General features: G+C 34.0%; 1 protein-coding gene across 1 annotated transcript in view; it reads right to left on the bottom strand.

Moving 5' to 3' along the window:
• LOC129224767 (retinal homeobox protein Rx-B-like) overlaps nucleotides 1-12,067 on the bottom strand; it is a 117,066-nt gene extending 104,999 nt beyond the window's left edge. The window contains exon 1 of the mRNA XM_054859314.1: nucleotides 11,477-12,067. Within this exon, the coding sequence (XP_054715289.1) occupies nucleotides 11,477-12,067 (591 nt within the window). The remainder of the gene's footprint in view (nucleotides 1-11,476) is intronic.
• Nucleotides 12,068-12,922: the final 855 nt, after the last annotated feature.

The following is a 12,922-nucleotide window of genomic DNA, read 5'->3' as shown; positions in this document are numbered from 1 at the left end:
GGGCGCGCCCTCTTCCGATCGCTGTTGCTGCGATCGTTTTCTACCGGACAAATAGAGCACGTCACGTATTGTCCAGAAAATAGTCGGGTTTTGGATTTCAACCAGCAGGCATTGCTTAATTATATTAAAGAGACCGGAAAACAATGTTTATCAAGTATTTAATCTAGCATAGGAATTTCCTATCCCGAATTGGAAAAAAATCAACTGTATTTGAAGCAAAAGATCTGTAGACGGCATTTTGGATAATAGCCGAAATTTCAAGTTTTTTTGTCACCAAAAATGTGTTTTAGCCCTCGGAACAAAGGGAAATCAGCTGGTGTAATGATGTCAGACGAGTGTATTTCAGCGATTGACATCAGAAAAGGCGTGATTTTGGAACATGATTAGCAAGACTGTAATCGAACCCGGGGAAAAAATGAATTTTGGAGATTTGCCTCACCAAACATGTTCACCCGACATTACATCATTTGGTCTCCTGTTATTCAAACCGCTATGTGTTAACAAAACATGAAAATTTGGCAGGCATACGAATTTTCGTCTCCAGGATATTATGCTCGAAAACCAATTGATTTTTTTTATCAATCCGAGGTTGAGAACTCGCACACTGCTCTAAAAAATCGTGTCGTCTTTTCTACCTCTCGGTTTCCGATTTCGACATATGTTAAGTTTTATTTTACTTTAGGATATAAAAGATAACATTTTAGTGTGAGAGTTGCTGCTAATAAATTTGTCACAAACTCAGGAAGATTTCCAGATCATTAAACAGAAAAAGTTTGATTACACTGTTACAGATAACAGATACCACTGCCAGTGCATTCATCTTTAAAGCCAGTGAATGCCAAAACAAGAGACAAGGGACACTTAATTTTTCTAATTGCGTTCAATTTTCAATATAGATATGTTGTCTCAAGTATGTATCAATATTGGTTTTTCTAACTATTTAAATCTGTTGCAAACCTTTGGTCTGTAATTGAAACCAAAAAATATCACCGACGACGCTTAGTGAAACTTAGGGGAAGAAACTACTCCTGGGGACAAAATAAGACGTCCTTACGTTACGGTTGACATTTTCGAATTCTTTAAGGTTTCGTCTTTCTTAATCTGGATTAACTGAATTTTCAAGAACATTCGTTTAGTTAATAACTATAACTTGTACTTCGTTTCCAATTTTTGTGCCGTACCAGGAGTCTCTGAGCTGAAGTTACTGCGCGCATTTTAAAATTAGTTTTATCCACAATGCTAGCTGCATACTATTTCAAGGAGCAGGTCAACATTTCTTTCTGGTTTGTGTCTAGTCTAGAATGTAACTACTAATTCGAAATTGGTTTATTGTATTTAGTAGTATAGGTTCTATTACTTTGTCAATTTTTAAACATTAATGATTCCGCCGGGGATAAAATTGAATGTGCATAATTTGAAGTAGTTCGTTTGTAGTTTTAGCACTGGCTTTGCTTCAGGTCCGTCCTTTCAAAGTTTTTTTGTGTGTGGGGGGGGGGGGGGGGAGGAATGGGCAACGGGTATCAATCGAACCTTGATTCAATGAAAGATTTCTTATAGAGGCGACTTCTAAGATCACTAAATCGTATGTTATTTATGTATAACGAATTTTAAAGTTTAGGAATTTTTAAGAAGACTTATAGTTAAGCTTGGAAATAAATCGGTATTTTTAGTGGCAACTTCTGTAATTGTATATTTGCGTTTCAAAGTTCAGCAATCTCTACACAAAATTTAGTGAATTTATCTAGAATCTACCAGGCCTGGAGTTTGTTATTTTTACAAGTAGCATATACTGCTGCTGAAATTACAAAATTTGGTATCGTTAATACAAAAACAGCGAGCATGTTAGAAATTTTTTCAGTGATCTCTTGATCTCCACCATTGCTCAGTAAGGTGGTTCAAAAATACATGTAAAAAAATTTCTCCTAGATACCAGAACACCAAGACTCACCAGGACTCAACATTTTTAGACTTGTGGATAGTAATGTACAGTAATAATTTTTGCTTCCTATTGCAACTGAAAGAGGGTGCTCAACACCCTCCCCCGAACTTCATCAGTATAAGGAGGGGGGTTAAAAATAAATTGAAATGAATACACAACGCTAGATGATATAATATACACGAGTATTATGCATATACATTGCAATAAAATAATTATTTACAAAAAAAAAAAGCTAGAGAATTTAAATGTTTATAAATTTGTGACATTTTCTATGCTACGGCGAATGTTAAATTGAGGGTGTCATTGAGCACCGTCTCAAAATTTGAGCAAGAAGCTAAAATTTTTACAGCATAATCGGGTTGGCAAGGTTTTGGACACTACGGTAAAAACCACGGTAAAAACCCTGGTTTTTACCGTCCTGTCCAAAACTGTCTAAAAGTGTCCAAAACTATGTTTTTAGAAAAATTGTATTTTGTGAAAAAACATTAAAAACAGAATAAACTGTATTAAAGTAATGCTTTAGATTGAACATTTATTCAATAAGAACATTCAACTTATTTGTGCAGCTGATTTTAATCAAGTTACAAAGAAGTTGAATTCTTGATTAGAATTTCAATTTGTATGCATGAGTCTATGTTATTTTTTTTTTTTTTTTTTTTTGATAATAGTAACCAAATTTCCCTATGTTTATGCATGTGTGCAAATGAAAGCAGGATTGGCAAGGTTTTAACCATCCTGTTCAAAACCCTTGTGTCCGAAAGTGTCCAAAACTATTTTTTGAGAAACTATATTTTGTGAGAAAAGATCAAAATCAGAACAAAATGTGTCAAAACTATTTTTTGGACTATTTAATACATTTATTCAATGTGGATATTCAAGTATAAATATATAACTTATTTATGCAGCTGATTTTAATCTAGTTATGTAGAAATTAAATTCTTCAATAAAAATTTCAATTTGTATGCAGGAGTATTTTTCTTCATTAACCAAATTTTTCCACATTTATGCATATGTGCAAAAGAAAGTGTTCAAAATATAGTTCAATAATTGACTTAAATGCAATAAATTACAAATTTTTGTAGTTTCAGAATGTATTATATTAAAAGTATGAACTAAAAAAAAATAGCACAAGAGTTTTATAATTAAGTGTTTAATCATCAATTTCTTGTTCTTTAATCTATGATTAAAAAAGTAATTTTTATTAAAACATTACATAAAAATTATTTGCAAAAACCTTTAAAAAAATTAACTTTTTTTTTCACCTCAATATTTATTGCACATTTAATAGCATTCCTTTGAGTTATAAATAAATGGAACTGAAATTAGTTGTCTTGGTAGTGTTGTGTATTTCTTTTCATAACTCTACTAACTGTTACATAAGGAAGTTTTTATGTACTAGTTACTGGCATTTCTTTAAGTAAAATATTTTTTAAATGAACATTTGCAGAAAAATATTATTGAATACTCATTAATTAAACTTCATTAATATCTATATCTATGTAATACGAATATTGCATCAAAACAAATTGATTATGTTACACCCCTTTAGTTTTGGGCAGTTTAAGACAGTTTCGGACACTTTTGGTCAGTTTTAGACAGTTTTGGACGGTAAAAACCACCTGTCCTGTCCTAAACCGGTTTTGGACAGTCCAAAACCCAACCCTGAGCATAATACTATTAGTGAGTCTAAAAAAAAAATTAGGCGGTGTCCTGAACTCTAGCTGAATTTTTTTTTTTTTTTTTTTTGAACCACCCTATTGCTCAGGGTATTAAATCCAATTTCTTCCACCAAGTTAAAGCTAAAATGTAGCTACCTCAAATCCATCAACTGATCACAGTGCATCCATTTAACATCATTAGTGACGCTATATACCCATAAATGCCGAGGAATACGCGAAAAGTTAGAAGTCCCTTCAATCTAAATCCTTTGCTTCAAAATACCATTAATTACAGCTAAGTGTAATACGAAAGCAGCAATGTTCATGCCCTACATTGGAGCAACTTGAACGTTCACCCCTTTGCGTAGAGGGGCCTAATTCCCTTTGCTGTTAATGGCAGAAGCAATCCGATTAATGCCCAACTGACTACAGGCGCGTCACAATTTTGCTATAACCATTGAGGAACGGCGCCAATTAGCGGGCTAAAAGAGGCTTAAGATTTTCGAATCATTAAGATCCTTAGCGTGAATTCTGAAAGATTAGCGACCTTTTATTATTATTTTTATTTTTTGTCATTGTCTTTCGTTCCTCTATATTTTGCGAGCTTTGAATTTTCTGTTGTTTTCGTTAATGAAGTTTAATTATGAAGCTTCGTGTTAGAGAAAGCCCCGTTTTGCCCGTAAACATATTAAGGGTCATTATAAATTCACAGGTTTCGGCTGCAAGGGATTATGATCCAGCTAATAAGATCGAATATTAAGTTTGAGGCAATTAAAATCATAAATATCTTATTCATAAATTTAATTGAATCAGACTGATGACTGAAAAGTTGAGATTTTCCAGTGCTTGTAATTGCTAAAAAGAAACTGTCTAATTTTGTAATTTATCATTTGTTACCCAATAAATAAATAAAGCTCGTTAAAAAATATCTCTAAATAAAAGTAGTAAAGAGTATATAATTGTTTGTCAAGTAAATGTTGAATAACGCTGATGAATATTCCTACTTCAAACTCTACAACTCTCATTATTACACTTAAAGTACAAATTATATGGACTTGGCAAATGTTCATTTAAGACGAGTCTATCTGAAAGGGGGGAGTAAAAATTTGATGCTCGTGTTCCGTTGGTTTGAGGCTGACATACATCTGTAAAAGCTGTCACCCCTGAAAGCTAATAGATGCTTCCATTTCCGTCTGTAAACCGGATGTTTGCCTTTCCATCTCATCTGTGGTAAAACTGCAGAACATTTATCTATATTGTTGAATTGTCTGCATTAACTCTTTCTATCTAATATTGGTCGTAAAGTATATCAGTATTTTCTGCAAAAGCTACAGCCCGATTCTTCAGAAATATATCTTTTTCAAAACAGAATCTATAAGCATGACGATAAATTCTACATCCATTCATTACGGATGATACTGAGCCCGTCAAGTCTCTTCAAAGAATTTGTAGTTCAGCTTAAGAGATTTAGATACAATGTCCCCATGAACACCATCCATTGGTCGCATAAGTTTTTTCATCGGAATAAAGAAATGATATTGCACGGTATTCTTAATAAACGTTCCTTCTTCAAGTATATAAGAAAAATTCTTCTAGGAAAAATTAATTGCCTTACAATAATTATTTATGTTAATGTAAATAGCATCTGCATAAATCTTTAGCGAAATCATTGTAATTTCCTAAGCAAAGCATTATTATATTCAAGATTTTGTATTAAGTAGATAGCCTTTTTATGCCAGAAGTTAAATTTAAGTAAATATATACATTATGCTCAAAATACGAAATGAAATTTAGATTTTGAAATAATCTCTGAGCACTTTTCAATATTACGTGATTAGCATTTCAAAGCCGTGGCATTACAACAATGTTATATTCCTTTCTCTTGGGAGAAAAGAAAAAAAAAAAAAAAACCTTCTCGTATCATTATTTTATGAATCTGAAAATATTTTGCTCTTGGAAAATCCTCCTCTTGTACCATTGGTTGTTAAGCTTTATACTACTCTAAGACTTTCTAAACACTTTTAATAAGTGCATAAAATAATCATGAAAGGAAACACTTGTTTCTAATCACACCACAGGTGTTTTACATGCAACGTCATAATAGCGAGACCGACCCGAACGATTAGGGCGAAACACCCCCGACAATCTCAAATGGAAGGTGACACGTGACTTCGGTTCGTCCCTCTATAGCGTGATACAGAGTTATTACCAAGGCTATACCCGACCAGTTTAATAAATTATAAGCAGGGGTTGGTTGGTAATCATAGTAATCCACCATGTCTGGGGGATAACATTTGATTACATATTACATTACTCGAAATTTTTATTGTGTCGGAATTGCCGGGGATTTCCCACTTGAATTCATCTCTGACAACCTCTCTAATAACGGAGCATTTAGTCATTACTATAATCTTTCACTTATATTTCGAAATTCAAATTTATTTGAAATTAATGTTATTGGTTTTTTAAAGTGATAATTAAGAGGAACAAATATTAGCCAGCTTTAACTAAACTCAGCATTTTGAGCAGAGACTAGTTGAAAAATCTCGGGCAATTCGACTAGACCAAAAACTTTATTGGGTTCATTATTCAGTTCCTGCTTGGAAAAACGTTTCAATTTCTATCTGGGTCACAAAATTCTTAAAAAGTAATTGCGATCTGCCGATAGTGGTTACCGAGTAAAAGAATGGATAATCATTCTGGGGAATGCACCAAGTTTGCAATGGTAGGGATGTATCCCCCCCCCCCCCACACAAAAAAAAAGTTTAGGAAAAAAAACACAACAAATTATTTTAAAAATTTCGTTCTAACCAATGTACAAATAAATGACACAGTTCTGGAAATAGTTTTTAATACCCTCAAAAAACATTTTCACATACATTCAGTACATAAGAAAAATAGTTATAAAAAGTGTAATGGGCAATCTTCATCGGTAGGGTCTTGTCAATGGTCTTTAAAACATCGCATACTATAATTCTCAATGAGTCAAATGTTGAGAATTAAAGTATGTGTTGTGTATTGAAATCAAAAAGTTAGTTTCGTTGTAATGGGCAATCTTCGGCGGTAGCGTCTTGTCTGTGGTCTTTAAGACCTTACACAGTTTGATTCTCAACATTAAATCATCCTTAGAGTGTTCTTGGCAAAGTTAAATTCCTAATGCAGTTTCGCAACGAACAGAGCCCAGGTGCCTCTATCTGGTGGGAAAACTGGGTGTCAAAATTCTCAGAAATGGCATGCGCCAATAGTGGAGCTACATGAAAGAATGGATGCTATGTCGGGGAATCGTGCTAGGTCTGCAAAAGGTAGTGCCTCTTACGCAGCCCCATTAGAAAGACAAAGGCATTTAAGCATCGTATATTGCAATACAAAAGTCATAATTTTGTTGCAGCGGACAATATTCATCGGTAGCGCCTTCCTTTTGGGTTCTTAAAACCTTACATTGGTCCATTTTCAACAATCAACCATCGTGTATTGCAATCAAAAAGTTAGTTTCGCTGTAATGAGTAATCTTCACCTGTAGCGTCATGTTTTTTGTTCTTAAACCCTTAACTACATTTAGTCGTCGTGTATTGCATTTAAAAAGTTACATTACAGCTTTTATCAGAGCGATAAGAGAAATGACTTCTGTCAGAAAGAGAACAGAAAAAATATTCGCCATGCCGGAATGAAAATAGAAAATTGAGGTAAGACACTCGTTCCACTTAGCCCGACCCGCCATTTGCGATCAATTAGTCCGCCTCGTGATCAATCACTGGTCACTCTGGCCTAATGAGGGCCAGTGACGTTTCGGACACGTGACCTGGCCATCTCTGCGAGCGTGGTTCTTCGGAAGTCACGGCCGGGCGTTGCAGCCATTTTGTTTCTTTTCATTTTGATTCTGTAATTTTCTGTATGTGATTAGAAAACTTCAAACTTCAAACTGTCTCGAATTACAAAGCTCAGAACAGAGAATTAGGGTAGACCAGGGGAATGCCGCCACCTTAAAGAACTTCAATTTTTATCACCATCAAAAAATCGTATTTGTCAGCTAGATCAATATTTTGGATTATTGTACAACATCTTAAGAATGTGTACAAAATTTGCTATAAATAAATCTATAGAAAAAATAGTCATATCAATTTGTTAACCTCTGCACTCTGACGGTATTATTCAGGGAGCTGGGGTAATCCCGCCACTAGCCAATATGACTAAAAGAAGTAAAATTTAATGAAAATGCTATATGCAATTCGCACTACAATATAGAAATTGAAAAGCAAAAGAAATGACATTTTTAGTTTATACGAGTGAAAAAACAGTATTTTGAATTCATATGACTTTCTTAAAATTTACAAAAATCACAACTCTAGTTTCAGCTGTTTCAGAATCGCTACACTCTGAATGCACCCACTTGCCACAACAAGTGCATCTCTATCACAGTTCGTTCGTTCCATATTCATTGCATATAGCACGAAGTTGAACGTTTGGGCCGCTTGGATAAAAAAGGTTGTCGTCACAAAACTTTTTGACATCGATGTTCTCCTCATCTGAAGAGTTTTCAAAACTAAAAAGTCGCTTACCCCTTTTCTTAACAGATTTATTCATTTTGTTTTGTCGTGTTGTCACCAGAGATGGGCAGATTCGTATTCGTAAATCCGAATCCGAATTTGATTCACAGTACCTTAACGTGTCAATCCGAATGCGAATACATTCGTATTCACAAGTGTGAATCCGAATACGAAATTCGGATTCATACCTATGAATCCGAATCCGAATCTATTCAGATTCAGACCTATGAATCCAAATCATTTTTGATTTACATCTGTGAATACGAATCCATTTGGATTCACACTTGGATTCACTGAAAAATTCAATTCAAAAGCCCAATATAAATAAATAAATGTCTGTCTGTACCTCGCAACTGTTCGAGTTTTCGGTGTTAGTGAATTTCTGAAGAAAAGTGACGATATTGTTATGCCTCCAAAATTTTTATAAGTGGAATTCTACCAAAGTCATGTACATTGAAACTTGATTTGTTTAAATAATTTTACCGCAGATAATTTATCTCAATTTCACAATTTTAAAATATAATGAATATACAGTGATTGATGTTACAAAGGACCAAATTTGATTGTAAAAATTTGTTGTTGTTACAGATACTTGTACCGTCGAAAATGCAGATTCTTTCTGAAACGTTTCGTTTAAAAAAAAAGAACAAATATATTATGATGGAAGAAAACGGTTTTTTATTCAATAATAGAAGCATACATTTCAACACTCCATCTCCGGAAGGAAGCATCGATCACAAAGATAATTATTTACTAATAGTTCTACTAACCAAATTTCTCTCGAAAAAACAGAAAATGCGTAAAAGAAAGCTAGGTTGTATTTTGTATTTCGCATTTATTTTCAATTATCGCAACTGTTGACTACTGCGAAAACGTTCTTGTTTGAACCAAAGAGTTCTATAAAAAGGAACGACTTGTATACTGCTTCCATTGGCCGCCATGACCAAGCACGGAGACCGGTTTGGGAGAGATTAGAGTGGCAAGAACAGTAGTTTCGTTATGAAACGTAATGAAAATTCAATCGGCGATAAATGTTTTTCACTGCGTCAAATTACTGATATTTTTCCTCAAATGCAATTTCAAATGGAAATAACGATGGAATCTTCTGGGAATTTTTCTCAAATAATTTTAGGTTAAACTGTATAAAAAGTTTTAATGAATGATGTATAAAAACATAATGCACTGACAGAATACAGTAATTTTCAACAGATAAATCGGGAAATTTTTAATCAGTACTCAAGAACAACAAAAAATTCTGCATATTTTATTAAACAGATTATAAAATAGTGTTTAAATTGTTGGATCTTACTTCATAACAGGGTTGAAAAAAATCAGGATTTTTAAAAATATGTGTATAAAAACTCGGTTTTTTAAATTTAAATCGGATTTTTTAAATTTAAGTAGGATTTTTTTTATTTAAATAGAATTTTTGAAATTTAAATTTATTTAAATATAGTATTTGATATTAACAAGTTAAAATGCCCAAGTTAGATGTTAAATTAGATAATTCTTTTCCTATATATGGTTAAAAATTCATAAAATCTATGTTTGAGTTATTCAGAAATCAGTAAAAAATAATTACACATCTGAGCTTGATAAAATCGTGCTACAATATAAAGTCACATATCCATATGGGTGTATTTCTCAGAAATTTTTTAACAATCAAAATAAAGAACACCTTTCTTTTTTCTAAGGAAAAAAAGGAAATAATATGGAAGTACATAAACTGAGAAAGAATAAAAATAGCGTAGAACATCGAATTATTCCCCCCCCCCCTTTTTTTCGGAAAAATATCACCTGAAATAGGGTAGACCGACCAGTGAGTGAACGCCACCCGGTGAATGAACAGCGCGTCATTTTTTTTTTTTTTTAAATAAGCTTCCAAAATTTCTTTTCTGAATAAATTCACTACAAAAGCGTTCTTTATTGATATTCTAAGCTATCTGACACCTGATTGGTTACTTTGGATACGTATTTTTTTCCTGGAAAAAATTTGAAATTTTGACTGCAGTGAATCGTTCTTTCTCTCTTTCAAAATAATAAGGCTGGTTTCGTGCTAGCAATTATTTTGATACATATTATTTTTATCGATAAATTTTATTTTTTAACTCTACGAAAGAAAAATTAAGTATATACATATTTAGGCTATGGATTTAAATTGTTTCAGTCAATGCAGAATGCGTAGATTTTCAGGTAGAGGGGTGTTCAGTCACTGGATACGAAAAATTGCGAAAACCCAGTGAATGAACAATGGCAAAATTTCTTTTGATTTAAAAAGAAATTTGAAGTTTCTTTGAGATATTTTCATTTTCGTACTTTTTTGTAATGCAGATAGTTTAATGTGCTTATTGATTTATGTATTTCATTATATATTTCATAATTTCTTTATTTTTGTCTTTGTAAACAATGCACTTTTTACTGAGTTTTATCTTTTCTCTATCTATATCTCTATCTGTATATTAACCTACCTACCTACACCTATCTTTCTATATCTTAATCTCTCTTGATAGATAGACAGGTAGATAGAGAGATAGAGAAATAGAAATATATATACAATGAGAGAGAATAGATAGCTAGATGTGTATGTATGTATGTTTGTATATAGATAGATAGATAAATAGATAGAGGAAGATATAGAGATAGATATATAAAAAATAAGAGGGAAATAGATATATAGGTAGATAAATATAGAGATAGAATAGGTAGATAGATCGATAGATTTATTGATAGAAAAATAGATAGGTAGTGGTTAATAGATAGATAGGTAGATAGAGAGACTAATATAGAGATAGATAGCTAGGTAGAGAGACTGATATACGAGGGCCAGTCAAATGAAAGTGAGCCAATGCGAATATATGACAAAAGGAGTACTTTATTTAAAAGTAATCACCATGGGCATTTAAACATTTGTCCCATTGACTAACGAGTCGCGTGATTCCATTCTCATAAAACTCCTTGGGTTGCTGCTTCAAAAATTCTGAAACTGACTCCTTCACGGCATCGTCCGACACGAATCTGGTTCCCTTTAGGTGTTTTTTCAATTGCCCGAAAATGTGAAAGTCGCAAGGCGACAGGTCGGGGCTGTAGGGCGGATGATGCAGCGTTTCCCACTTGAACTTCGCCAGTTTTGTCTTAACCACATCAGCGACGTGGGGACGGGCATTGTCATGCAGCAAGATGACCCCATTCGTCAATCTTCCGGGTCGTTTGTTCTTGATAGAGACACGCAGGCGATCCAGCGTTTCGCAATATCGGGCACTATTGATAGTCTCTCTAGGTTTAGCAAATTCGATCAGTAATGGCCCCTGACGATCGAAAAAAAAAGTCAACAGCACCTTACCTGCGGAGATGACGGCCTTTGCTTTCTTTGGGGGTGGCGAATTCAAATGTTTCCACTGTAAGCTCTGCCGGCGTGTTTCAGGCTCGTAGTGGTGGCACCATGATTCGTCCCCTGTCACAATTGCAGTCAAGAAGTCGTTACCCTCATTGTGATACCGGATCAGATGAGTCAAGGCAGCGCCGAACCTCTCTGTCTTCTGGCGGTCGTTCAAAATCTTGGGCATCCATTCAGCACACAAGAGCCGATAACCGAGATGGTCATGAATTATGGTGTGAACCGAACCGTGACTGATGTTCACATGCTCTGCCAGTTCATCGATGCTTATCCTCCGTTCTTGTCTAATCAGCTCATCAACCTGTGCAATTGTGTTGGGGGTGATTGCACGGTGGCTTTGGCCCGGTCTTGGATCGTCTTTGCAACTTTCACGTCCTTCTTTGAACCGTTTGCACCAACGCTTCACAGTGGCCAATGAAATGCAATGTTCACCGTACACGGCAGCCATACGGCGACTAATTTCGTGTTGGGAAACACCTTCAGCAGTCAAAAACCTGACCACACCACGCTGTTCATCTCTTGGAGCGTCCATTATGTCACGAACCGATTTCAACCCGGATTATGGGAACATTAAAGAACTATTATCCTCACACTTACGTATCACTTTTGTAAATGAGGGTTGCCTGTGTGCTGCGCGCATGCGTCGCGGTTGATGGACTGAGCCATTATTGCGCAGGGTAGGTTGGCTCACTTTCATTTGACTCGCCCTCGTAGAGATAGATAGTAGGTAGATATATAGACTGGTAGATAGACCGATAGATATCGATTGGTGGATTGATATAGATAGGTAGATATACTGATAAGGAGACAGATAGATAGATAGGTAGATAGACAGGTAAAAAGCAGGTAGATAGATAGATAAATAGATTGATTAGGATAATAGATTGATAGATATTTAGATGTACAGACAAATAGGTAGATAGTTAGGTAGATAGACAGATAGATAGATAGATAAGTAGATAGATAAGTAGAGATATAAGTAGATAAATCGATCGATAAGTAGATAGATATATGGATAAATAGATATGTATATAGATAGATAGATAGATATATAGACACATACATAGATAGATAGAAAAATAGATAGGTACATCGATAAATATTTAAATAGACATAGAGATAGATAGATACGATATATAAATAGATAGATCGAGATATAGATCGATAGATAAGTAGATACATACATAGATAAGTACATAGATAGATAAGTAGATAGATAGGTAGATAGATAGATAGAAAAATATATAAGTACATTGATAAATAGGTAAATAGACATAGAGATAGACCGATAGATGTGTAGATAGAAAAATAGAAAGATATAGATAGTTATAGAAATATATAGATAAATAGATATAGATAGTTATATAGATAGATAGATAGATAGATA

This window comes from Uloborus diversus, chromosome 6, assembly GCF_026930045.1.
Source record: "Uloborus diversus isolate 005 chromosome 6, Udiv.v.3.1, whole genome shotgun sequence".
Classification (NCBI taxonomy): Eukaryota; Metazoa; Arthropoda; class Arachnida; order Araneae; family Uloboridae; genus Uloborus; species Uloborus diversus.
Note: the sequence above shows the minus strand (reverse complement) of the source record. Positions and strands in the feature narration are given on the sequence as shown.